At 40.0% G+C, this 26,596-nt stretch overlaps 3 protein-coding genes across 12 annotated transcripts in view; 2 read left to right on the top strand and 1 right to left on the bottom strand.

The window, feature by feature from the left end:
* The window catches only part of arhgef28a (Rho guanine nucleotide exchange factor (GEF) 28a), a 61,157-nt gene extending 48,810 nt beyond the window's left edge, over positions 1 to 12,347 (bottom strand). For 7 of the 8 annotated variants that reach the window (XM_079657961.1, XM_079657962.1, XM_079657963.1 and 4 more), the window contains exons 1-4: positions 12,119 to 12,347; positions 9,670 to 9,724; positions 973 to 1,117; positions 514 to 885 (exon numbers count right to left, since the gene is read on the bottom strand). In XM_079657961.1, the coding sequence (XP_079514087.1) occupies positions 514 to 885; positions 973 to 1,117; positions 9,670 to 9,702 (550 nt within the window). In that variant the 5' untranslated portion in view covers positions 9,703 to 9,724; positions 12,119 to 12,347. The remainder of the gene's footprint in view (positions 1 to 513; positions 886 to 972; positions 1,118 to 9,669; positions 9,725 to 12,118) is intronic. The other variant, XM_079657964.1, reaches the window with a different exon arrangement.
* A 3,215-nt stretch (positions 12,348 to 15,562) lies between these two features.
* ankra2 (ankyrin repeat, family A (RFXANK-like), 2) lies at positions 15,563 to 19,149 on the top strand. 3 transcript variants are annotated; one of them, XM_079658998.1, is made up of 9 exons: positions 15,563 to 15,679; positions 15,936 to 16,262; positions 16,842 to 17,000; positions 17,080 to 17,145; positions 17,528 to 17,625; positions 17,726 to 17,851; positions 17,940 to 18,006; positions 18,154 to 18,234; positions 18,374 to 19,149. In XM_079658998.1, exons 2-9 carry the CDS (start codon positions 15,980 to 15,982, stop codon positions 18,427 to 18,429), a joined length of 936 nt encoding a protein of 311 aa, XP_079515124.1. In that variant the 5' UTR covers positions 15,563 to 15,679; positions 15,936 to 15,979; the 3' UTR covers positions 18,430 to 19,149. The 3 variants fall into 3 exon arrangements, with proteins under 3 accessions (XP_079515124.1, XP_079515126.1, XP_079515125.1); XM_079659000.1 differs by having other exon boundaries at positions 15,568 to 15,650; XM_079658999.1 differs by having other exon boundaries at positions 15,577 to 15,711.
* A 167-nt stretch (positions 19,150 to 19,316) lies between these two features.
* Positions 19,317 to 25,957, top strand: LOC307025190 (chromodomain-helicase-DNA-binding protein 8-like). The gene is made up of 7 exons (XM_079659803.1): positions 19,317 to 19,639; positions 20,324 to 20,393; positions 20,629 to 20,727; positions 21,240 to 21,351; positions 21,533 to 21,700; positions 21,814 to 21,959; positions 25,682 to 25,957. The coding sequence occupies exons 5-7, from the start codon at positions 21,614 to 21,616 to the stop codon at positions 25,848 to 25,850; spliced, it is 402 nt and encodes a 133-aa protein (XP_079515929.1). The 5' UTR covers positions 19,317 to 19,639; positions 20,324 to 20,393; positions 20,629 to 20,727; positions 21,240 to 21,351; positions 21,533 to 21,613; the 3' UTR covers positions 25,851 to 25,957.
* Positions 25,958 to 26,596: the final 639 nt, after the last annotated feature.

The raw sequence follows: 26,596 nt of genomic DNA, 5'->3' as shown, positions 1-26,596 counted from the left end.
TTAGTCTGGATACATAACAGATCTGACCTCAAACCCTATGCAAGTGAGACAAGAACTGTGTACCACAGGAGTTAAGTGACAACATACAGTATGTGTTTCTGAACCTGTGTGAACCAGCCTTTAGGAACACCTCCAGGATGTGCATCTCAGCAACAACAGAACAAAAAAAAGAAAAAAAACCTCCTTTGGCAGTTGAATAGTTGGTAATCCTCATACTGTATCTGCTGACCAGAGGGGATTCCCTGATATTTGATCTCTGCAAATGATCCAGGAAGAAGCACAGCACCAACCAGGATGTGAGTGGATGTGTGGCTCAACTTACTTTAATCTTCTGAGTATGAAATAAATCCACATGTATATACCCTTGCTTTCTTTCATACACTACAATATGCAGACCCAATTCTGCTTTAGAAGGCATTAAATCCGTGGCTCGTACTGGCTACAACATGACCTCTGGCAAATAAAACCCACAAGATTGCTTGTTACTTACACTCTCATCTTCTGTTTCATTACCTTCTCTCTGCTCACTGTCAGTGTTTTTCCACTGCTGAGGGTAATCCATGTTGGCCAGAGCCTGTGTGATCTTCTCGTCCAGCTGCCTGAGACCAGCTTCATCAGCTGAACTTTGCCCGAGTCGCATATCCTCCTCATCGCTGTCCGACCCCAGAGCGAAGGGCTCCTCGTCAGCTGCCTGCGTGGAAAACCTCTTCAGGACCTCTAGGTAGCTGTGAGGGCCGAGCTGCTCCCTGTTTGCACTCAGGTACTCTGCAGCCTGCTGGGCAACATCCTTGATGTATCCAAGAGAAGCTTCACCTTCACATGGATTGACTTGGTCCTCTGTGTAAAAGTAGGTTGTCACAGAGGCAACCTCCACAAGGGCATGGCCTGTGGAAGATAGAAAGAATCATGATAAGGGGGTAGATAATGACAAGGCCAAAAAGTGAAAACTAAATGTTTGATTGAAGGACATACCGGGAACTGTGTAGCAAAGGCTCTGCCCATCATCTCCTCTTTTTGCTGCAGTCACATGTGTGAGATCAGAGCCTTGCACAACAATGTAAAATTCTGCATTTTCAGGAGCGTTCGCCTGTAACCTTACATGGGCCTCCACTTGTCCCTGCAATGATAAAAAGAAAATCCAACTATTTAAATTGCTTTTACAACTTAAAAGGGGCCCTATTATGCTTTTGTTTTTTTTTTCCTTTCTTGTAGTAGTTATAATGGTTTTTGTGCATGTAAATGGTCTGCAAAGGCTTTAATACCAAAGTTGTCTCCAGGGGGAGTTTTCTCTCCCACACCCCCCCCCCCCTGCGTGAAACACCTCCATTGGACTCCTTTGTTTACTTCCTGAACATAGTGACATCACTATGTAACACGTGTGCTTCTATTGGCTAGCGCTCCAACACATTAGAGGAAATAGGCTAAGGGGTGGGACATTTCTAAGCAGTTTACCAATCACAATAGAACTGGCCTGCTGACCAATCAGAGCAGACTGGGCTCTCGTTTCAGGCATGTCACAGTAAAAGCACAAATTGAGCGTAATAGGGTCCCTATAGTGTAAAAGGCCTTTCATAAACTGCTCTCTCTAGAGCAGGGCTATTCAACTACACATTCAGTTGGGCCAGACATTCAGCGGCCTGTAAAAAGCGGGTAGTGACACATTTTAAACAAACACATATTACTGCGATGAAAAACATGCCATTTTTATTCATTGTTCATCTAACAAAGGTAGGTCAAAAAGCGCATAAAAACACAACAAATTAGCATTAATTTAACAGAATCTGAAAAAAAAAAGTGCACAGTTGTAGCATTACATTTGTTTGCTTTAGAAGTCAAATATTAAGGTTATGTTTTTTGAACCAGGCACATCGCAAAGTGCATTTACTGAATACAATAATAGCAGTCTTAATACATTTCCTGACATTAAAAAAAAAACAGCTAAAGAGCAATGCAACACAAAGAGGTAGTACTTTAGCAATACTATTTTTTCACTTTTCAAGTAATAACAAAAAAAATATCATACGTTTTGGTCACATTTGACCCAGACACATTACAAAGTGCATTTAAATGAATACAGAAAGAACTGTCCAGTTACCCTTCAGTGCACAAACCCATAACAAGGGATACGGGTAACTATATGAATGAATACTACACTACACGTCTACTATAGTAAACTAGGTGCTTACTATCACCTCATTTGTGATTTGTCATCGCTGACTTTCTCAATGGGAGAAGGGACATTTTTTGTTTTGAACAAGAGCAGTGATTTTTGGCTCATAGGATGTCAATGCAATCCTAAGACATTGGTGAAGAGTGCTGTCAGTCAGGGAGCAGCGAGTGCTACTTTTGATTGAGTTCATGTGTGAAAAGCTTGATTCACATGTGTATGTTGATCCAAACATACTGAGCACACAGATCGCTACTTTCTGAACGTTAGGGAACTGCCGTTTTTTGACATCACTCCAAAACTTCGCTGGCCCGTTAGTGCGCTGCATGTCAATAAGTTCCAGTGTATATTTCCCATTGTCGATGCAGGGGACCACTTCCTTTGCTCTGGTTGATACGTCCCCCTCTATTGCAACAGTGAAGGGGTCTCTGGCAAAGCCCATCACCTCTGTGGGCAGAGAAAGTCCATCCAATCGACGGGCAAAGTTCTCTTTCAACCTCGCAATGAAATCTGTAATCACATCCGTGATTTGTGCCGGAGATGTGATGTGTTTGGGGAGCGTCGGAAGATGCAGCATCCGACCCGTGCTCAAGTCGGTCGCGAAAAGGTCCAGCTTGACTTGGATCTGCTCCACAAGATCAATGACCGTTTTGTCTCTGTTTACGCTTCAGAGTTGAGAGAGACATGTTTTAGAGTTGCTATCATAGGACCACCGTCACTAGCACCACTAGATGCACTTTCAAAAAACGTGCTGCGTTGTGGTTAGGTGGTTTCTATGCAACGCGGAGTGTTGCGTTCATGGTCTGTACTAGTGTAGGAATTTGGCTATTGGAGGCTGGGCCACTCGGGAGTTGGTTCTGGGCCGCATCTGGCCCACGGGCCGCCAGTTGAATAGGCCTGCTCTAGAGGAACAATGTATTTTCTTATCAACCTCTGACACAACATTAAAGGAGCAAATATGGGGCAGCCAACAAAAAAGGAAGAAAGAGAGACACAAGTCATTTTCCCACAATAGGAGTGAAAGGCATCCGTAAAATGAGGTTCATGACTTCTGTAACATCAGTGACCTTGTTATTTTTACTGAGCTCATCTGAACTCTGCTTTGACCAGCATCACTCCCAAAACACCCACAAGTCATTTCCTCGAAAAAGATTTTAGAGGGGAAGATCAACACAGACCAACTGAATTTCCTCTCTTAGTGTTCTCTCCATCACCCACATTATTCACTGATATGAAGTGCCTCTTAGTCACTGACAGAGCAAAGTGAATGTCAATAAGATTACCAAACAGGAAAAACGCAATATTCACTTCACTACCTAGTGTTATTTTTCCCTCCAGAGCCGACCTTTTCAAGAGGGTATCGTTGAAGTTCAAGAGGGATCACATACTTGGAGTTCAATGCTTGTGCAATATCCTTATCATCTGTTTTTCTTGTGCTCAGTTTAGGGTTTAATCTATTGATTTATTGGGGCGTCCTTCATTTGTCCTTATTCTTAATACTTTAGGCTAAGGTATTCATTATGCTTAAATGTATTTAACAGGGCCTACATCAACCAGGAATATGTTGTTCTCAAGCCAACAGCATTTGTTGCTTCGTAATGCACAACTGACTCTTAATTCTTGTAACATTTCAGAGTGAGGACAGCTAAATAAAAGGGACTGAAGCATAAACAGCTGATAATTACAGCTTTGAGTGTGGGTGGATTAAATATAATCATCATTATATTTTGAAACATGAAGAGTCTTGAGTGGTTGTGACTGAGGCTGTTGAGCACAGCCATGCTTAAAGCTAACGTCAGGACGCTAACATGCTGAGGGCTAGCTTGAATGCAAATTTATAGCAGGAATAATGTTTACTATGTTTGGTCTGACAATAAGCTATCATTTGCTAATTAGCACAAAATAAAATATAGATGAGTACTGATGGGATTGTGAATATTTTTGCAGGTAATTGTACTGAAACCTGATAGTAGCTGCCTGCTAAAGGACACAGATACAGGCCTAATTTTCAAAATGACTTTTGTTAACACCATTACTGTACAGGGGAAAGATTTCTCTGCACAACCTCATAGAGACCATCTTCCTTCACTCTGACTAACCAAACAATAATATCAAAAGTCAACGTTTTAGTTTGGGCCTTTCAAACTTAAGTCACTCTCCTTTTTATTTGCCTTAACCCAAAAATCTGGGAGCTTTCCAGAGTTTCTTCTGGAGTCTGGTCAGTGGTGATTCAGAGGTAGAACTGAAACTGACCTCCTGTGTTGGCAGGCTGTTAGTTTAGACTGATAAAAGAGGTCTGACTCAGCCTCCAGTTTCTCAACTTGCTGCGTGCACTTAGTGGTTAGTAGCACTACCACTTAGCAACCCCTTTACACTGTTAAGGATATCGCTGATAATTATTCCAGCAAACTAAAAGATAAGATGTCGGCCTATGGTTTGTGCAACCTTTTTGATTTCTTACAAGGCTAGCAAGACGCAAGGCTCAAATTGAATTTCATTACATTTATTAAATAACCATCACATGTGTGTCCTGTACCCATTACAAGTAATATTATAAAATATTACAGGAGATTTATCAATTGTCTATATCCGCTGCTTTATGTTTTGGAAAATTGTCTTCCAATTAGTAGATTTAAATGCGTTGAAAAACACAGAAACATGTGTACGTTTCTTTTTGTATATCTTTTGTTTTTGTTTCCACCCCTACAATGAGGCTGAAGTTTCAGCTTTATTGTCCCAACCATCTGCAGCAGCCTCAGACGATATTGTCCACAGGTACATTCTGATCAGACAGAGTTTGCTTGATCCTAACTTCATCTCCTGTGCCTTGGGGAAAAGGGAAGGAGGAGGGCTGGTGATAATAAAAACGATGTGATATGCCCTTTGCTGTGGGGCTTTATCATGAGCTGATCCAGTAACAATGAAATATTCAACAACTTGTAGTTTCACCTCATGCCTTTCATATGGGCAGTTCTCAGGTCAGATGTAATGTGCAAACTATGGAACATGAGGAGGTCTATCGCATATGCAATAGGAGCTTGATACCAATCTGAAAAGGCGGGGGTGCTGTGTCAGCTAGCTTTAATGTATGGAGAAAAAGAGAAATAGACTGCACACAGATAATGCTTCCATAACATAATTATTTATGTTATCGACAAAAATCACTTTGTCTGGTGGTAATTCAATAAATATATGTTAATTGAGTGTTATTTTGTATACATTATTTGTCTTTTACTGTTTAATCTGTCATACTCAGTATTTATTGTCTGGACGTGTATGCTTTAGTAAGAATATGCAAGATTACCATAATATGACATAATACCTGGTGCATATTAATATTTGTTTTCACTAGAAATCCACCAGTGTTTATAATCCCCATGTTATTGTCCTTTCAGTGGGGGAAAACAACGTGGGATCTGCTGCCTGTCGTCTCCAGGAAACCAGCAGTCATCAGCTTTGGAGCTCTTTGCTGTGATCTCCTGAGTGTAACACGCAGGTGACGTCAGGGGAGCAACAACACTGCAACAACAAAAACAGCTCCAATAACAGGCTGACCTGAGTGAGAAAACAGCCTGACGCGCGGACAGAGGTTGTTTTTTTGTTTTAATTATTGGCCATTTTAACAGTATAGTATTTCAGTTTAGAAACGGACACAAATTACGTTGCATCAATGAAATTTGTTGAAATCCCCACACAGTCACTATATCTTAATATTTATTTGAACAGTTAGTCTTTGTTCCAACCAGCTGACATCTCAGGTAATGACTTTTCGAATTCTAAGAATAATTCAAAGGGAAAATATTTTAAGTATTTCTACGTCACACAGTGCCGAAGTGACACATTAAGTACGTACATCTAAGCTTAAAGAAACTCAATGGACTGGAAGCTGATTGGAGCCTTGAGGGTGACAGCTTTAACTGTACTGCAGGCCTGTTCTCATACTCAGCTGGGACACATACCTCAGATTTCATCTGCTGTGAAAATTAGATACTAATACCTAAACTTCACATCAGAAAGATCTGTCAGTAAAGCTGGCGTGGTGCCGCAAACATTTCTAAGAATAGGGCTGCCAAGAACAGACTTAGTAAAATTACTAAGAAGTGCCTGGAGTTTGTGCAAGCTGTTACTGACATTAATCATTATTACGTCTATTTCAGGTCTGCAATATTAGAGAAAACTGAGAGCACGTCTATTTGTTCAAGTATTTTTCTTCTATTATGATTGACTGGCTTCTCAAACGTCTAAAGGCAGGGTGAGGTTTTGTTTGTTTGACATGTGAAAAGCATGGCAAACACAACCACCTCAGCACTTAAAGGCGAACAAAATCATAAACCATGACACAGAGATACCCCCTCATTCAAAAGGCACTGTGAGATTACTGTCACTATCGGACCATACGGGCAATTGAATAAATATGGCAAAAGAAGGATAGGGCTAATCTGTCTCCATTTTGTGAACATGCAGTTGTGCTGTGTTGAGATAACAGCTGCTGTGAAATAAGCAAGATTTAAAAGACTGTATTGGAAATAGAAGTAATTTGAGAAAAATGCTAACGTCTACATGCTAGCATGCTGCTGTTAACAGTGCCAAGGTGTTTATGTTTAACAGGTGCAATGTCTTACATGGTAATAATCTATGTTTAGTGTGTTAGCATGCTAAAATTCACTAATTAGCATTTAACAATACAGCTCAGGGCAGGGGTTCCCAAACTTTTCAGACCGCCACCCCCAAAATAACAGTGCCAGAGACTGGCGACCCCCTGTCAACGAGAGATTGACAGAGATTATTATCTAATATATGTATCCGATGAAGCATTGCATGAAGTCTGTTGATGATCAGAGGCTGTTGTTGGGGCTGCATAAACGTTTTTTTATTTTTGTTTTGTAGGCAGACCATGCAGGCCTCAGAGAGTTAAACTTGGGCCTGCGACCATAGTTTTACTGTATTTTGTTTTGGAAATCCACAGCAGAGTTTGTGTCGAAGGCCTACTAAATCCAACAGAGTCAGGGACAGTTTCATCCTGCAGGCAATAAGACTGTTAAACACCTGAACTGTTGAAACAACGTCCACAATATTCATCTGGCTGCTACTTAAAAATGATTTATCTATTTACCTAATATATCATATTTCAATGACTTGCATATAGACTCTTATTGCACTATTTCACTTTTTTAAACTATTTTCTTCTTGTATTTAATATTTACTTGCACTATATTTTTCTGTTTATCCGTGTTTTGAGTTGCACTGTTGGAGAAGCCTGTGACACAAGATTTTCATCAACATAACTACACTGTAGCTATGTTCGTTTGACAAATAAAGAACCTTGAACCTTACTACATGCGGTATATTTTGCATATCTCTCAGTAGCCAACTATCTGTGAGCCTGTTGGCTCGGACATAAACTTCGTAATAAATGTAGTCTACATTTCATAAAACGTGTAAAACCTGAGAGCAATTTAAATCGCATTTGAACTAAATGCTTATATAATCTGTAGTTGTATTTATATTGTTAATTTATTGTGTGAACGGGGCGATATACAGTAGAGAAGGTTAAGCTGTTTATTATGCTGTTTTGTACTGTTGGAGTGGTAAGCAGGCCTATTGTTTTTGGATATTTGTGGAGTTAGGTGATCCGTGAGTGTTTTTGTATTGATTAAGTGTCCTTGGTATGAAAAAGTTTGAGAAACACTGCGCTAGTGGATTGTCAACGGGGGGAGCCTCGCTGCGGGGAAATTATACAGATGGCTAGTCCGCCCCTGAAAAATGTCTATGCACACGTTATTTTTAATTAAAAAAATGTTTTAATTGATTAAAAAAAATATTAATTTCTTTTTATTTTCCATTTTTATTTTTTAATCATCTTGCGACCCCCAATCGGGGAACCCCTGGCTTAGGGAATGCCATTTATTTGGCAGTGCAAAGTTGGCTAATCGACAGATAAATTAAAGATTTTTTCTTATAAACTTCTGTGCAAAACAATTTACCTGCCAAAAAAACAAAGTTGAGAGACCATGAAGGTTTGAACAAAATGTAAATCCATCCAATAGTTGTTCAGGAAATGTGGCCTATACCTTGTGGTGGCACTGAAGGAAAAGTCAGGCTATTACTAAAATCAGTAGGAAACATCCTCTGGGGACCATAATTGCCTGTACAAAATTCCAATGTAATCCCTTCGATAGTTATTGAAGTATTTCAGTCTGAAGCAAAAATGATGGACCCACTAACAGTCTGACAATGTCATAGAGCTGTTGGCTAGATGAATTCGTTTTTGGGGATATTTCTCTCTTACATCTGATGTGAACTTCTCACATTTCAGTAACATGAGTCTTCTTGCAGGGGGATTCATTTTACTCACACATAAGCACATGGACGCACAAAATCACTGCACTGGAGCTCAATAAAACTTCGTCCAAGACAGGAACTCCCACTTCCTGCCTGCAACTCAATGCAGCCATTTATCCATTGATCTGGGGGAACAGTACCTGCTATGGGCCTGACACTATGTTGTATGTATGGTGCACTATAACACTTCACTAAGGGTGTTACAATAACAGCTTTTATAGAACAGCAGTGTGGATTGGCTCACCTGCACAAAGCCTGGCATTGAAATCTGGATCTCATTCAGCAGTGAGTTTGTGCTGTTGAGCTGTGACCTTAGAGGGTGGAGACGCCACTTCCTCCTAATGGAGAGGTGTATGCGAGAGTGGTAGAGCCCTTAATGATTCACATGCCTGGGTTTTTAGACCGGACCTCAATCAGCCTCTATGAGCGAGGGAAGGCAAAGGTTTTGGAGCGAGCCCCCCCCCCCCCAACCACTTAATCCTCTAAAACTGGTGACACAGCAAAACAAGCAGACACTCTGCTTACCAAAAATCTGGCAACGCTTCAGTGAATGGCCCACCCAGACTTCCACACACACACAGGAGAATAAGGGCAAGAGAGTGAGAGAAATTGAGGATTGACGAGTAATAGAAAGACAGATGGAAGAAATGAAAGTACCACAAAGAAACAGAGTTCTATTATGTCAAACAATAATCCAAACACACCTGCATACTGTGCACCCTGACCAGTGTTTTCAAATGGAACATGTGTATTTATTCAATTAACACACTGGTCGGTGCACTCCTTCCAGGAAAACCCACTACAAATAGGGGATATTCTTTCCCTTGTTCACTACGAAGCGTAGAGGGCCTTGTCATTCGGTGACCAGGCTGTGTAAGGCCTGGCTTCCCCGGGGACTGAAACCCTCCTGGCTTAAGTTTCATCTGCGACACAAGGCTGCTAGTCAACCCCAGCACAGAGGGGGAGTCAGGACTGAGAGAGAGGCGGGAGGAAAAAACTAGAGTGCTCTAATTCTGGTGGGAAAACACAGAGTGGGGTCTAAATATGGCAGTCTGCTATTCAGAGTTCATGTACTCACTCAACCACACCCTAAAAATATCCAAATAGACCACCAACACATCAGACACTTACAGAATGGAGCAAAATATACGAGCACTTACATATAGAGGCACCTCTCTTCTGTTCACGTCCATTTTAACTCCATCCACCAGAAGCCTAGGGAGGAAACAGTCATGTTACTGCAACATCAGGATAAGAAAAAACGAACCATACAAAGTTAATAAATCATGACATTTATTTTATTGAAATTGTTTGGTATTCATTCAGGGAAAGGAAAAATGTGTGCTGCAGAAAGTGAGTCAAACCAAGTGAGCACTTATCATGTTAATTAACCTGAGGGCATTTTCTGGTGAACAATGTGTACACTTTTATATATGATCCTCTTCTTAAAGAGAACATATTATGCTCATTTTAAGGTTCATATTTTGATGTTACAGAAAAAAATTACAATGTAGGCGTTTCAGAAAGGGGCAGAGTGTCGTGAACTTTGTGATTATAGCCAGATAATCACTGAACTAGGACAGAATAGGGCCCCTTTAAAGCCTTTAGGTGATTGGGTTAACCTGTACAGGAGAAGCTACAATAACAACAGCGTCACACTCATGCAGGATGCAGCAGTGGAGGAAAAAAAAGTAAGTGTATGGTCAGCACACACCAGACCCACTGTGACTTCACTCTCAGCTTGAATAGTGCATGACTTCAAAGCTGCACAGTGGTGTCAGCTCTGCAGGCTGCACAGTGTCTAGACACTCATTAGCATGAGCTGGTGCCGCTCAGACAAGCCAAAACTGTTTTAATTCTGCAGTTCAGTGGTCATCAGAATCTGTAGTCATCACTTTTTCTTAGATTTTTCAGTCAAAGCAACTGTTATGCTAGCAATGCTAGATGAAAACGATGTTCCACCATTTTTCAGATAGGCAGATATAATGTCAAAACATTGAAAACAATCAAGCACCTATTTCAACACTTTCCCCAATATTCTCAATACAACCCCTTATGACATTTTTCATTTTGACACTTGGTGTATACACTTTAATGTGTCTAAAGTACAATAACCTAAAATCCTCTGAACCTTGTTTGAACTGAAGGTTACTTCATTAAAAAAAAACTATAGTGACACAGAAGACAAAAATCAAGAACAGTATCCACGGGGTTAACAACAAGCAAAGTCACTTTAAACTAACTGGTCTCCTTAGGGTGTACCTAACAATAATATCACTATCCTCTGATATTGTATCGTATCAATTGAAGTGAATGCCACAGGCCTGGGCGTCTATCTCCTGCTTTTAATCCTGCTCATATCAATGGGGCTAAATGATTGTAACTTGGAACTAGAGAGGGTTTACGTTTCATATTATAGAATACAAATTTTCCTAGGTTGGCAGGTTGCGCCCTATAAAATCAACATACGTGAATATTCTGGTATGCTAGTGTTTGCAAGGTTTAAAGACATAAGCTGATTCAACACATAGAAAAAGGATCAAGATCCATCTTGATTTAATGTTCTTGAGCTCAATAACACACTCTGAATCATCTATTAGTAAAAAATAACCATGTGATCAGGTAGCCAAAGAACAGGAGGAACACACAGAGATAAAGAATCTCCAATCCTGATATCCAGTATTTCTCGTCTGCGCAGAATTTGTGTCGGTCATTGTCCTGAGGCCGTCTTCAGCCTCTGACATGTTCAATGTGCTGAACAAGAAACCTGACCTGGCTGGTGGCCACACTCCACCAGGACAGAGCGTGAGAAAAGAGATTACATATAACAAGAGAACGAACACTGTCACAACGCATTTGGGAAACTAATTTAGACATCTTTATATGTGATGCAAATATTTTCAGACGTGAGCCAGCTGATCCTGTTGTCCCGTAACATTTTTTTCAGGGGATGCATGATTGAATAATCCAATTCCTCTCACATGACAAGCTGCAATCGGCTGTATTAATAAGTTAACTTTTCTACTTTCAGCCTTTAGGTAGGCTACTAAACTTTAATGTGGTAGCCTACATTTGGTATGTGGCCTCACTGAGTAATAAAGATGTTGAAACTTTTTTTCAGACCACATTTTGGCATATATTAAAACAAATGGCTATAAGGTAAACAATGAAAAACCGAAACTTTTTTTGTAAATAACCTAAATGCTAAGCCACTGCATGGACAGGTCGACTATCCCTGAAAGAAGTGAAAACAGGATTTAGATAAATAGCCCACACATGGTCAGCACTCGAACATATACTTCAGGAACAATGACTCTACTGCTTTCACCGGGGAGTGAAACTCCAGCACACAGTCAAATACAGTCAGTAAATGCATAAAAGCAATAATAAAACAGACTGCAAGACCACAACATGGACAAAGAGTCAGTAACAGTGAGGCATTGAACTCACCACGTTGTTTTTACGGTTTACCTATGAACGCACCAACATTTGATAGTTTATAGCCGAAGTCAACTTGTGCAAAATTTAAAAACCATCATAATATCAAAGCGCAGTTGTTGATGTAAAACTATTTTACGCAGATTTTGTCAGCTGAAGATGAATCATTACCTGCTGTCGTCTCTTCTCAGCCCTCGGTGCGATCCGTAGAGAACTCAAATCGCGCAACTTTTTATACAAGTTGTTTTTCTGTTTGGTTATTTGCTTAATAAGCACCTTTCGCACCTTTATTCCGCATTACGGTTTGCTCCAGCTTTCTCCGTCCCTTCGTTCTCTTCAGTCTGTTGGCAATTTGTTTGCAGGTGTCGCAGAGTTGTGTGAGGCTGTCCTGTGGTCCCGCCTCCCCCCCCCCCACATACACACACACACACACACACACACACACACACACACACACACACACACACACACACACACACACACACACACACACACACACACACACACACACACACACACACACACACCGGTCTGCAGGACTGAAGTCTGTCAGGGGGCACAAACGTTCCTATAAGCGTTATGTGTTTATTTGTGTCCCCTTACATGCTATGTCTACTATATAGACTGAGTTTAAAGCGACATTTAATACTTTATTATGATATGTTTATCATGCTGTGCACGGGTCAGTTGTAATTTCAATTTCCTCTAATCAGAGATGAGCTTGAGTGACGTCACTTTCACCTATGTTCATTTGTCGCCCTCTGTACTGTATGCTGGATCGTATCCTACACAAATACTGTCACTTTTTTTGCAGTTGTGGAAATGTACTGGGTGAACTACATTTACTCAAGCATTGAAAAATTAACAATAGGTTGTTATTTCGTATATTTATATTTCATACAAGGTAAAGCCTATACTTTCTTACTTGGATTGATTTGAACAGTAGTTTGTGTTTGTGGTGGTTAGCATTAGCATTTACATATAGGCTACCTTTTTACTGATTGAATCACTTAAATATAAATGTGACTGTGGTACTAAGCAGGGAAATTGAGAAGCATTAATCACATTCATCACCAATTATTCTGGGATTTTTGTAACCTATAAAATATATAGATCTGAGACGATAGATATGTGTCATCACAACTGAAAGTGCTTAATTGAGTAAAGTTTAAAGAGTAGAGTAGAAGAATACCCTGTTTCATATCTGCTCACTTTGCATGACAGTTAGGCCTTGCGCTCTTATGTTGGATGGAAATCTCAGAGCAGGTCTCTTTTGGATTGTAATCACAAACAGATATATGACAGCAACAGGAAGAGCAGGGAAGACTTTCCCACCCTTCCTGCTCTCAGATTTATCCCACTGATTTATAATGAGCAACAGATTAAATGTGTAAAACGAGGTCACAGTTGACAACAGTGCTGCCTTACTTTAAGCACAGTCAGCAGTGTGAGATAATTGTACTGTTCCCCCCCGCACAGTGCTGTCTTGTTTAATTGGGGAGATGAGAGGATTATAGGCCATTTGGGACTGGATCGCATCTCTTCATACTTGTAGCACAGCAAGTGACTGGGCTGCCATCTGTTGGCAAAAATACATCAGCAAACAAAATGTGAATTAAGTAACAATACTGCCATCATGTGGAGGTCTTCCTGATAACATACATAATCTTAAATGTCACTAATGTGACCGTATATCTTTAAATAAAATACAATAGGCACCACAAATTGATATTCAGAGATGTGAAACATGATCTGGTGTATGTTCTGCTCATCTGGTTTGCAGTGCATGTGATCCAGGTGTCCTGTAGATGGCAGGAGCAGAACACAGTGGAATTAATCTCATGCTGTCATAAGAAAGCAGCTGAGATCAGAGTTGCATGTGATCTTGGTCTAGAAACCAACGTCCTCATTGCAACTGCAGCTTTGTATTGCCCTAGATGACCCTCATCATTAGGAGACTCAAAGGACAATCAAGTAAACAGTAATAACAAGAGGCAGCAGGGCAACCATTTATCCATTTTCCCCAGTGCCTGGTGCTGTAATCCAAAGAAAACTGCAATTAGATGGTTTCAATCAGCCCCCTAAAAAGACATTCCACACACAGTCCAAGAATAACAGCTTAGGGATTGCTGTTTGGTCATTTTACTTGAACAAACAAACAAACTGAGCCTCCAAAGCTCTGTTTGACCTCTCAAACACACTAATCATAGCAATTCAGACCCAAATTAGAGAGTGAATGATTTTAATTTTGCAACACATACATGCAAAGCATGTGTTTCTGAATTTGTCTTTGTTCCTTCTTACAGAATTGCCCAATTTCTGTGTTTTTATTTTCTCTTAGGGTTTTTTAAAAGTAGGGGAAAACAGAGAAGTGACTTGTTAATGTGAACCTCACATAGTAGTCCTAAGATCACTTGACTTTAACAACATTTACAACATTAACCTCACTTGGGGAAATTGCTGATATAAAGCATCACCCAGGCAAGCTATCCTCAATAATTAAACTTTATATTTAGAACCAATGAATGGGACAAATACTCCAGGGGCTTGAACTTGTTTAGACTGCAAATCCTAATCACCAATACACCGTTTTGTAGGCCCAAGACAATCACATACAAATACAAATGAAAGAAAGTTCGATTTGAATGAATGGTGGATGGATATAGTTTACACAGAGTGACTGAAGCATGGTGACCCCCTGATCTCCTCACTTCTGACAACAATAAAAACTAAAGGCTAATCCTGTGTTTATGCCTTTCAATGGGGGATTTGACAGATTATGTGGAAATGTTTGCTGTAACCTGTTAATCAGATTAACATTTCAGGGCTTTGGGCAAAGAACCTCTGGAAGGAACTTGTAATTCTCCATCATTCATTTGGTAAACTGATCTAAAATAATTTTGAACAAGCTCCAAATTGTTCTGCTTTGTTGAACATTTATTATATAAGCCCTTTCTCCAGAATAAGGTGACCATGAGGGATCTCAGGCCACTAGTTTATTTATAAGATAAATGGGACTTTTTACATATTGGTCTGCTAGATAAGACTCATACACGATCAAATTCAATAATTAAATCAAACTATTTAAATAATTTCAGGTCCCACAATATTTGTCGACATTTACAAATCATAAGTAATTTAAATTTTATTTTGTTAAAATGTTTACCATCCTGATCATCTTCCTCCATAGGTTAAAATGCAGTTATATGGCCAAAAAGGTAAAGTAACTAAATAATACATACTATTCAAAGACTATTTGTCTTAATACAAATGTTTGTCCACCAACCTACTTTTTTGCTCCTGATCACTGTGAATGAAGAAAAAGCTTCTCACTCAAGTGACACACAAGAATATACAATAAAGAGAAGTAGTTTTGTGTACTCTACCTTTGTTCGTGTAGTATCAGACACTAAACCTAGTGTAGTGTTTTGACCATTTTTAGGTTATTTGTCTATCTAATCCCTACCATTATTTAAAGTTTGCTCCCAATGTTAAAGCACATGATACGATAAACAAGCGGCCTTGGTGAATCTGAAAAAAGTGTCTTCTTTCTCAGCCAAAGCCTACTTTCTATCTGAGGGCTACAAAGCTCAACGGAACTAAAGACAGGGAGGCCAATAGTGGATGCACACGGTAGTGGACGACCAATTGCGCATGCGTGATAATATCAAAACACCGAATAAAGAGGGATGGCTGCATGAGGGTATTTAAATAAAAACAATGCCTGGTGGAGTAAGACATTTATGAATTACAAAATAATAACGGTATTTAATTTCGTTATGTGTGTCCATGTTCATATTTGTTTGCCATAGCTCGTTAAAAGTTATTAACTGAAAGCAACGATAACAACAGCTAGCATGCTAACTGATCGCTAACAGTCAGTTATTAGGTTTTGTACATGCAATTGCTGGTAAAAAAGGACATGTTTTAATGTAATGTGAACGGTAACTAATTGTGTCTTCTAATATATATTATTTTCTGGTTTCAGGCGTGTAGTGCATACAGTATAATCTCAGTGTGACAGCTCGCTGAATGGACAACGTTAACATGTCAGCCTCTGGGGGGACAGCGGAGGACATGGAGGGGATCTGTGTCATGCCGGATTTGAGCAACATCAAGACGGAGCAGTCGGTGGGTCCAAGCCCAGTTAACACAGGCCCCCAAAATGTGGCCATGGGCATCAAGTTCATCCTGCCCAACCGCTTTGACATGAATGTCTGCTCAAGATTTGTGAAGTCGCTCAACGAGGAGGACAGCAAGAACATCCAGGACCAGGTCAACTCTGATCTGGAGGTGGCTTCTGTTTTATTCAAAGGTAAGACTCAATTTTATGAATCTTGTGATAAAGCCTAATGTACGAGCAGAGGTGGGAGAAGTGCTCAGATCTTGTAGTAAAAGTAGAAGCACCAGTGTTAGCATACTCTCTTACAAGTAAAAGTCCTGCAATCCTAATGCTTCTCAAGTAAAAGTACACAAGTATTGTATCTACTTAAAGTCAAGTTCTCATTATGCAGATTGGTCCATTTCAGAATAATATGTATGATATGTTTTATAATGATCGATCATTAAAGTGTTCTCAAAGCTGGTAAAGGTGCAGCAAGAATGACTTTGTATTCTACATATTCAGCTTGTGGATTTACTCCAGGTGGAACTAAAGTCTGATTTAAGAGTTGGTTATATTTCACATCATTCATCTGTAAAGTAACTAAAGGTATTAAATAAATGTAATGGAGTACACGATCTACATCTGAATTGTAGTGGAGCAGAAGTACAAAGTAACAAAAAAAATGAAATACTCAAGTAAAGTAAAAGTATTTTACAATTTTACAAAACGTACTTAGTTACTTTACACCGAGGCTTTAACTAACCAAAGAATGTTTCTCCTCTCTTTCAGCCGAGTGCAACATCCAGACCTCACCTTCCCCGGGTATACAAGTGCGCCATGTGTACACCCCCTCCACCACCAAGCATTTCTCCCCCATCAAACAGTCCACCACACTCACCAACAAACACAGAGGCAATGAGGTTTCTTCCACACCTCTTTTGGTGCATTGTAAGTAGTACAGTTGTGTTACTACATTTAACATGAATTAAGTCAAACATGTTAATGAATTTAAAAAAAATCCTCCCAGCTTTGTCCATTCATCAGCTTGCAGCCCAGGGTGAGATGGTGTTTCTGGCCAGCAGGATTGAACAAGGTAAGCAGCCAATATGGGTTGTCATGCTGGTGAAATGATTTTAAACTATACTCATAATTGTTGATCTTCTTTAGGGCTTTTTAAGCGATTAAGAACATAGTGGGAAAAATGCCACTATAATCTCCCAGAGCAATATATTTTAACATCTTGTGTCAGACAAACAATCCCAAAACAAAAGATATACATTTAATAATCAAATAATAAGAAAAACAGTGTAGGTCATTTTAATATTTACGATGCAGGAACCAGAACATATTTGACATAATTGGCATTGCCTTCATCTTACATTTTTTTGTTCTAAGTCACTGCTGCCAAGGTATAGTGGGTTAGATTATGAAAATATTCATGTAATCACTTTTCTTTTTATGTTTCACTTTAATAGAGACTGTGATCAATCACCAAGATGAAGAAGGCTTTACCCCCCTGATGTGGGCTGCTGCACATGGACAGATCGCTGTTGTTGAGTTTCTGCTCCAAAATGTACGGAAATCTACTCACATGATTGAATTATATCAGACATATACAGCTTGCTTTATTGTTCCTATGTTATTGACTCACTGGCCTGTATTCTACGCTGTAGGCTGCTGACCCCAACCTCCTGGCCAAAGGCAGGGAGAGTGCCCTGTCCCTGGCCTGCAGTAAGGGGTACACTGATATCGTGAAGATGCTCATTGACTGTGGGGTTGATGTCAATGAATATGACTGGGTAAGAATACTAAGCTATACTATGAAAATGAACGCTGGGAGTTGCTGTTACCTGTGGCTTGTTGTGATTTCCCCTCTGTGGCTTTCAGAATGGAGGAGCCCCTCTGCTGTACGCTGTTCACGGGAACCATGTGCGCTGTGTTGAAATCTTGTTAGGTGAGTACGCACTGTTTACTGTGATCAATATCATAGGTGTAACTTATCCAGCTCCATTAATAGACTATACGTGACAAACATATCCTTTTTTATGTTTGTGCCTCACTTGTTCGATAATAAAGTTTTGTAATGTTTTATGTCTTACAGAGAGCGGTGCTGATCCTACCATTGAGTCGGATTCCGGATTCAATGCAATGGACATGGCTGTTGCTATGGGCCACCGGAATGGTATGTTAACCCCAAAAGCGTGACACACTGATTTAACACTAAGTCAAATGGGTTTTTCTCTGCTGCTTCTTCATAAAGTCACCTTTTTAGTATACACTTGACTCTGTCGATACATTTTGTTTTATGTTTCTCTGTTTAGTTCAACAGGTGATGGAGGCCCACTTACTGAAGTTACTGATGGGTATCAGAGAATGAAATGTGACAGTAAGGAAAACAAATGCTGAAGGGAGGACGCTGGGCTCTGGACAATCATGGAGCACGCCCGGCTGTCCGTTAACAGGAATGTTTTGTGCATTCAGTGGACATGAAAGTCTGTGCTGTGTGGAGTTATTCACATCAACCCAGCATGCACTGCACTCCATTTTTAGTATCCTTCACCCTGCCAAATGTGCAGTGTAGGTTTGATTTGGCTTTAAGTAAGCATGATTGTTTTGTTTTGAGTCTTTTAATATCAGATATGACATTATCATCCAAGAAGTGTTTTTTTTAACTAACTTATTAACCGTAATAAGGAACTGTTTTGAAAAGTGAAATTAATGTTACATGTTGAATTGCCTCATGTTCATACTGTCTTCATTGTGAGCACATTTCTAAAGGTTCATTTTGCTCCTCTAAGGACTACAGTTGGCGTATCAAAAATACATTATAACATACTGTTGTGCTTTTATGATGCAGCCAAGCTGTTTGAGTTGGTTGCCCTGAGTTTATTTATTTAATAATTTAGACATTGTGTTTTGATGTGAAAACGTCATTGTATTGCTGCAAGTCTCTTGTTTTTGTATAATGTGATACTGTCTGCTATGTTGTGATTTAAAAAAAAACTCGCCTTGGTAAAACGTCCCACAATAATGTTGTGTTGCAGCTTCAGTTTTATACCAGACATAAATGGTTCAAAAATAAACAAGTTGTACTGCCCTCAGTGTCTTCCATCATTCTGTATTGATATACATAATAAATACATATATATATAAATATTCCTATGAAATAAATAAATGAGGCAATAAATATGTATACATGTACATTTAAATACATATTTATTTATTTCAAGAGACTTGTATTTCATAATGACGCATTTATTTATTTCAGGTGACTTGTATTTCATGATGACACATTTACATTCCTTATATGCAAATGAACGGGGCGTGGTTAGCTCACAGATCCAGACCAAAGCAACAGCACCACAACACTGACTCAATAGCTTTTGTTTCACACTCAAGTACACTTAAGTGGTATGCAAACTGCCAATAAACCAAACCGGTTCAAGAAGCATTCTTGTGCTTTTCTGGTGCTTAACTTGTCTTAACTCTGGTCTTATCTGGTCCGCCCAATGCTGCTCTTCTGAGAGCAACCGCTCTGACAGATCTCTCTAGTCTCTACCAGGAAACAGCTAAAAGTCCTTCTGGAGGTAAGCAACGCTACACAATTACACCTGAGTGAGAGTAAAATATTTCTCGAAGGTTCGTTTTGCTTTCTTACAACGTTAAGTTAATGTTAACGTAACCTTAAGTTTGCTAGGAGGCTATTGTTACGAGCTAGCTGTCTTAGCTAACAAGAGTTAGCAGCTAACGTTTTCTGCAGTTTGTGTTGCCCCTGAAAAACGTGATGTAGTTATTTAAGGGTATGTTAAATTAACGTTATTTTACAAGTTGAGAGAGTTAAGTTGTGTTTAAAATCGTCAATGTAATGCACGTTAGAGGTTTTTAGTTGGACATGAAGTTAGCTAACTCTACCAGGTTAGCATGTTAAGCTGTACTTTCTGTGGCAGCTAGCTTAATACAAAGAGGGGTTTTGTGCTTCATTGCAAACGTTTATTTGTTAATCTACCTGAAACTCTAGGGACAGTTTGTTTCTACTCAACTATACAGACCATTGTTGAGGAGATGCAAAACATACTGTACATGAGTTGGGTCCAACATATACCTTGAGTAATGTTACTTTGCTGCTAAAAATGAAACTTCATTAACAGATGAGGACATCACCAAAGAGTGTGAGTCTGTCAGGGGATTTGATCTGTTCTCTGCATGTCGTACACACTGCTCTGGTATTACTTATCTTGTAAAATGTAAGTCTCGATCTTGTCATCGTTCAGGCTTTGCATTTGAACTCCTATGACTGGTTGTGGACTTGAAGGGAACGCCTTCCTGACATCCAGGAAAAAGGTGAGATTCTAATACATTTGAATGCCAAAAGTAAGTTATTGTTTTTATGTTCTATCAGGTAAAGCACTTTGGTACCCAATTATTTATGGTATTGAGTTTGAATTTAGCCTTTGGAATGTAAATTCCAACAGTGCATTGTAAAGACTGAAAGATGTAAAGCTTGACATGATTTGGTCTTTTACTTAAGAGGATGTTTGTCCTCCTGTCTTCTCTTATTTCCTTATCTTTCTTTCAGGTGTAACATCTACCAGTGGTTGTACATGACAGAGACCTCCTCCACCTCTTTGCTGTCTTACTAGTCAATCCTTCTGATCAGGTCCTTTCCTAAATAGTGGTAAGTTTTACAGTTCAGTGTACGTTAATTTAGCAACTTAATGCTTTACCGCTGTTGAATAAATCCTATATTGCTAGTCATTTTATTAAAACTATGATTTGTAAACTTTTTGATTCCAATTACAATAATCTTTTTTGTTTTAATTGTAAAACATATCTCAACATCTATCAGCAATCAATACAACAAATCATCCAACACTAAATATAAGAAATCAGGACCTATTTCTTTTTATACAGCAGCATGTTTTGGGACTGCTCATTGATGTCATCAAGAGCCATTGAGTCTCCCTTTTGTCGGCCTCTTAGAATGTTTATAATTTCTTTGTATCTTAACATTCCTATAATAATTAGTTTTTTTATTGTTGATATTGTTTTGTTCTTTATTTTTGTTGTGAGAATCACTTCGCAATTATTGTGTAAGTGCTATATAAATAGTTATACTAATATTATTGTTGTTACCATCATTACTATTATTAATAATGTCTTCTTTGTTTTCTTTATTTATCGCTGCAGAAAGGATCATTTCAGCCCACATCAAACACCTGATCAAGAGCTTGTGAACCTCACTGCTGCAGACACCTGTGTGATATTCGACTCTGACTGGAACCCTCAAAATGACCTGCAGGTACGATATATATATATCTGCTCTGTCTGTCCTAAAGATAGTTCAATAGGGCTACAACAACAGTCTTTCCGTTTATTCCCTCGGTTCTTTAAGTATATATTTTCCCATTTAATGCTTAAAGACGTTGAACAGCAGCTGCACATGATGCTGTTTTGACCCCTCTTTTAATTTTTTATTTCAGGCTCAAGCTCGGTGTCATCGTTTTGGCCAGTCTAAGGCGGTGAAGGTGTACCGTCTGATCACTAGAAACTATGAGAGGGAAATGCTGGATAAAGCTAGTCTGAAGCTCGGGCTGGACCGTGCTGTCCTGCAGAGCATGAGTGGGAACAAAGAAGGCAACAACAACGGGGTGAGAAAAAGAAAATCATTTTTGGGTCAGTCACTGTTGCAGTACGCTTAGTTTATTTTCGAAAAGAGTTTTCTAAATCCACTTGTGTAAATGTCTCTCTGCGTCGCCTTTAGCCGGTCCAGCAGTTCTCCAAGAAGGAGATCGAGGACCTGCTGAGGAAAGGAGCCTACACCGCCATCATGGACGAGAACAATCGCTTCTGCTACGAGGACATCGACCAGATCCTGCAGCGAAGAGCCACCATCATCACCATCACCAGGTATGTTCTTAGCAGCACTAGCCACTTGCTCTTTTTGAGACACCAAGTACTTGGTTGTTGGAAATGTAATATTGATGATTTAATAATTAAAACTAGGGATGGGTACCGAGCCCCAGTATTAACGGGGCCCCGGGGCTGAATTATTAAAGACCGTGGTACCGTTAAAGAGCATCTTGCAGGTTTTTTTTTTTTCTACATTTATGCTTAAACTTGCTTGAAAATTACAATTAAAAAAGTGAATGCAGGATTTGATATGTTTTACGAGACATAAGGGCAGGAATTCAGAGGGAAATGAGCAATTTTGAGCTCTGCTCTTAAAAACGGCTTTTTTTTAAGGTCATACGTCAAACGCGTCATATTACATCACACAGGGGACACATCTCCGCTCTCTGACCGCGGGTATAGTTAGTAGTTGCGTTTAGTAGAGCGGTTGTGTTTTAAGGAGCTGGTATTTTTCGGTAGTTTTACATTGTATTTCACCATTTGTAATCATGGTGCAGTATTGTGTTTGTGCAGGTTGCACAAATACCAGCCGTTCGTTCCCGGATGCGTTGTGCATCCACCTCCCTGCAGCACATACTCTCCACAGCTTTATCAGGAAACCGTATTACTTCGCTCTTCCCCCCCCCCCCCCCTTCGCTGCTCTCTCTCTCCCCTCCGGTACACGGCACCGTAAGACCTGGGCCCTTTCTCATTTCTCTAACTCCGATCCTCGAGACTTAGTCCCGCCCACAGGAGATGCGAGCGGAGGAGCCGAGGAGGGGAACCGAGGAGAGAGGAGGGGAAGCAGCAGGCGGTTAGAGAGATGAGAACTCCTCTCCTCTGAGCGTTCATTTTAAAGAGACGTCCATTAATGATGACAGGAGGCACAGCAGCCCTCTGTCTGATGGACAGATGTGTTCATGACGACTTAGATATTTACTTTTAATTCATTCACAGTGCGGTATAATGATTTTTTCCGCTGCTCTCAGCTCCTCCGTTTCCACTTCCTCATTCTTCTCCGTCTCAAACATTCCAGAATGCACGTTTATATACCGTAATTTTCTGACTATAAGCCGCGCCTTTTTCCCTATTTTTCGACGCTGCGGCTTATATAACGGTGCGGCTAATCTATGGATTTTTACAGCTAACGGCCAACACCTTTAACTCTATGGGCTCTATGGCCGGTCCGCGGACCCCCACCTTTAAGCGGCGGGTTCCAGCAGGAAAAGCTGGAGGCCGGAAAAGAGTGAGACAGGTAGCGCGCAAAAGTAAAAGTGGAACCGAGAGTGGTATGCCGCTGCTGCGGCTTATATTCAGGTGCGCCTTATAGTCCGAAAATTACGGTATATATATAACAGGCTACAGATGCGGACACACACATATATATATATTTATATAAATATATACAATTTCCGAATCAAACGGAGTACTCTCATAATAACGTAACACTATCAGAGACTGGATATGTCACTCCTGGCTCAACCTCCACTCACCTGCTACACACCTGCTTTCCATCAAGCCATTTACAACGGCATATCAACGGAAGCTCCACAACCTTTCTCCGCCAGATCGTCAAGTATCAGCCGTATCTCGCGTCTCTCCTCCGGTACACAGCACCGTAGTATGGAGTTGCATTAGTTAACGCGAGATACGGCTGATACTTGCGCATTAGTTTCTGTTATGGATCAGTATCAACAGTCCTGCAAGTAACGTTACTATATTATCAATGCTGCTTTAGTTATAGCCTGATATATGATAGCTAACTTTATAATGTTGTGGTGTGACGTTAGCTAACATTCTGTAGCTAACGCCGGTCACTCACCAAGATAGCTGCCCAGTTCTCCACTGGTTCTCCTCACACCACAGCTCAATTTCTCTCTGATGGCTGTTATTTCTTCTAATCCTTGGCTGCTCCTGGTCTCTTGCAGGCTAGCAGGCTCATAATTATAAGGTTGTGGTCCGTCATATGCATTCGAATATTCATGTTCAACTTCTTCTGTGTCGAAACTAGCATTGGGATCCATGTTTATTAATACGTTACACCGGCCGCTCTCCCCCTTGTGTCCCCCGTGTTACGTCACACACGGGAGGTCACGTGAAGAGGCTTTTTTAATGCGGAAGTGAACATTTCTTACAAAAACGACGCCAGATGTCACTGTAGTGTATATTTCTGTATATTTTTTTGAAAATCTAGTGTATTCATCATTTTCCTACACATTTATTCACAGGTGTCTTTAACCTGGAAGTTGCTCTTTAACGTCCAAAGTTATCAATCTTTTTATCGGTACTGGAGACATTTAAAAAATAGATGCCATATGTATTATATCGCAGTCTTACTGTCGCCAACTCCGTTTCTAATAAGCAATAAGACTACAAAGTGCGTCTATGATTTATTTTCGATCTTTCCAATCCAGACGAGAGATCTCTCTCCCCTGTCGGTGTGCGAGGGGTTGGGGCAGATTACACACAGAACCTAATACATACATGCATGCATGCAACACACACACGCGCGAGCGCACACAAACACATGGCGGAGAGAACTAAGCCCCCCGAGGGTAGTTATGTTACCCGTCTTGAGCATGGATGTATAATGAGAACTGGATACAGCGTCGGAGGAGGGGTCTCGTTCTTTCCTATGAGAGCTGCTCATTGGCGCATGAAGTCAAAATGGCCCAACTTTTGAGAGAGCGAAACGTCACAGATTACCCGTCATGCCTGGCTGTCAAAGCAGAAGAACCCGTATGTGCGCTCAGAGCATGCGCCCCTTAAGCCCCGCCCCCCGAGGACACACTCTCGGCTCACTAGAAAGAATGGAGAGAGAGAATAAATCTAGATTCGGCTTTTAGTGCATTTTACAACTTTAAGGACTTAATGATTCGAGGGTTATACAATAGTTCATACTGGGTAGTTTATTTACCGTAATTTTCGGACTATAAGCCGCACCTGAATATAAGCCGCAGCAGCGACATACCACTCTCGGTTCCACTTTTACTTTTGCGCGCTACCTGTCTCACTCTTTTCCGGCCTCCAGCTTTTCCTGCTGGAACCCACCGCTTAAAGGTGGGGGTCCGCGGACCGGCCATAGAGCCCATAGAGTTAAAGGTGTTGGCCGTTAGCTGTAAAAATCCATAGATTAGCCGCACCGTTATATAAACCGCAGTGTCGAAAAAGAGGGAAAAAGGCGCGGCTTATAGTCAGAAAATTACGGTAGTTTCAAAAAATAATTATCCACAGATTTACAGACGTCTCTTTCCCAATGTTAGTCAAGGGGAAAAAGCATTTCTGGGCCGGTCGACGTCACAGACTGATAAGGAAATTGTAGTACCGCTGTTTGGACACAACAAATATTTTCCTCAGAGTCCGGCGCACTTCCTGGTGGCTTGGTCTTGAGGTGGAAAATGCTTGTTGCCAAAAGTGCAATAAGAGTTTAGCATGTAAGGACGGTAACACGAGCTATTTGTCTAAACATTTAGCAAAAGTGCACCACATTCAGACGGAGGAATGCACCGGGTTCCACTGTCTTTCTAGTAGCTCTGTAGCCCCATCCACGAGTAACATTTCCAGGTCAGGTATTATGTATGCTAGCAGCAACACACGGAATTAACTCAATGATACAAACATGGGTTAATGATTGGAGGTAACTCAGTTATTTATTTTGTTAAAGTTACAGCTATTCTGTTTGCAGTTCTATGATTACATAATTGAATACAATTTGTTAAAACATTGTTTCTTATTTTCAGTTTGCTTCAAGCGGTGGCTGTACGAGAAAGACGTGGAGGACCAATGCTGGCCAGATTGGCAAAGACCGGAAAAAACATAACAGAGAAGATAATGGATATTAACAAGAAAAAGAATGTTTATAATTTCTTTGTTGCTGTTTACATTTTGAATTATATTTGTTATTTTTAAATCAAATGCATCTATTTTAGATGATATATTTATTTAGATGTAGGTTTTTTTTGTAATATTATTGTATTAAGTATAATTTATTAAATAAAAATACTGTTGCGAACACTAAACAATGTCTTTATTTTGATTGTTACCATAATACATTGTATATTTAATACTAACATAAGCTGGTGATAGATAAATGCTGGTCTGCTGGTATGCCAGCAGACAAATATTTATAAAGAAAGAAACAGAAGGGAGGAAATGATGATAGCTAGACTCAGAATAAATCACACAGCATTGAATGGTACGGGGAAATAGTGACAAGTGTAGGAACTGTGGAGTTAAAGCTGAAAGAGAAAAACTAAAGGATAACGTTTTAGAGGCAGAGAGGGAATGGAATGTGGTTGGTATTTTGGGAACAAAAGGAGAGGGAGAAAGAGCTACCAGAAAGGCACTGTTTACCTTTAGTGCAACTGGGGTAGGTAAAATTATCTAACTTTAGGTCAGGAAAGATCATAGATTGTTGTTTTTATTTATTTTTGGATTAGATCATAGATACGTCCATGAGATGATATGATGATTCACACTCATGTACAGTAGGTGGCGGTATGCTCCTTAAAGTTGTTTGCAATCCGCCAAAAAACCGAGAGAAGAATTCAACTGGTTTGCCAACAGACAATTTACACCGAAGAAGAAGAAGCGAACATTTGTGGCGGGTGAAATTTAGAGTATTAGATTACATGCGATGTCTGACTCTGAGAATT

Source organism: Notothenia rossii (genome assembly GCF_949606895.1).
Source record: "Notothenia rossii genome assembly, chromosome: 11".
NCBI lineage: Eukaryota > Metazoa > Chordata > Actinopteri > Perciformes > Nototheniidae > Notothenia > Notothenia rossii.
This window is presented reverse-complemented; position numbering and strand designations above follow the sequence as displayed.

Excerpts from the sequence above, each read along its gene's own strand:
- ankra2 (XM_079658998.1), top strand. The coding sequence starts at position 15,980 with ATGGACAACGTTAACATGTCAGCCTCTGGGGGGACAGCGGAGGACATG. Across the intron at positions 16,263-16,841 it reads GGCTTCTGTTTTATTCAAAG|CCGAGTGCAACATCCAGACC; the intron begins GTAAGACTCAAT and ends CCTCTCTTTCAG. Across the intron at positions 17,001-17,079 it reads CACACCTCTTTTGGTGCATT|CTTTGTCCATTCATCAGCTT; the intron begins GTAAGTAGTACA and ends AAATCCTCCCAG.
- LOC307025190 (XM_079659803.1), top strand. The coding sequence starts at position 21,614 with ATGCTGGATAAAGCTAGTCTGAAGCTCGGGCTGGACCGTGCTGTCCTG. Across the intron at positions 21,701-21,813 it reads AAGAAGGCAACAACAACGGG|CCGGTCCAGCAGTTCTCCAA; the intron begins GTGAGAAAAAGA and ends CGTCGCCTTTAG. Across the intron at positions 21,960-25,681 it reads ACCATCATCACCATCACCAG|TTTGCTTCAAGCGGTGGCTG; the intron begins GTATGTTCTTAG and ends TCTTATTTTCAG.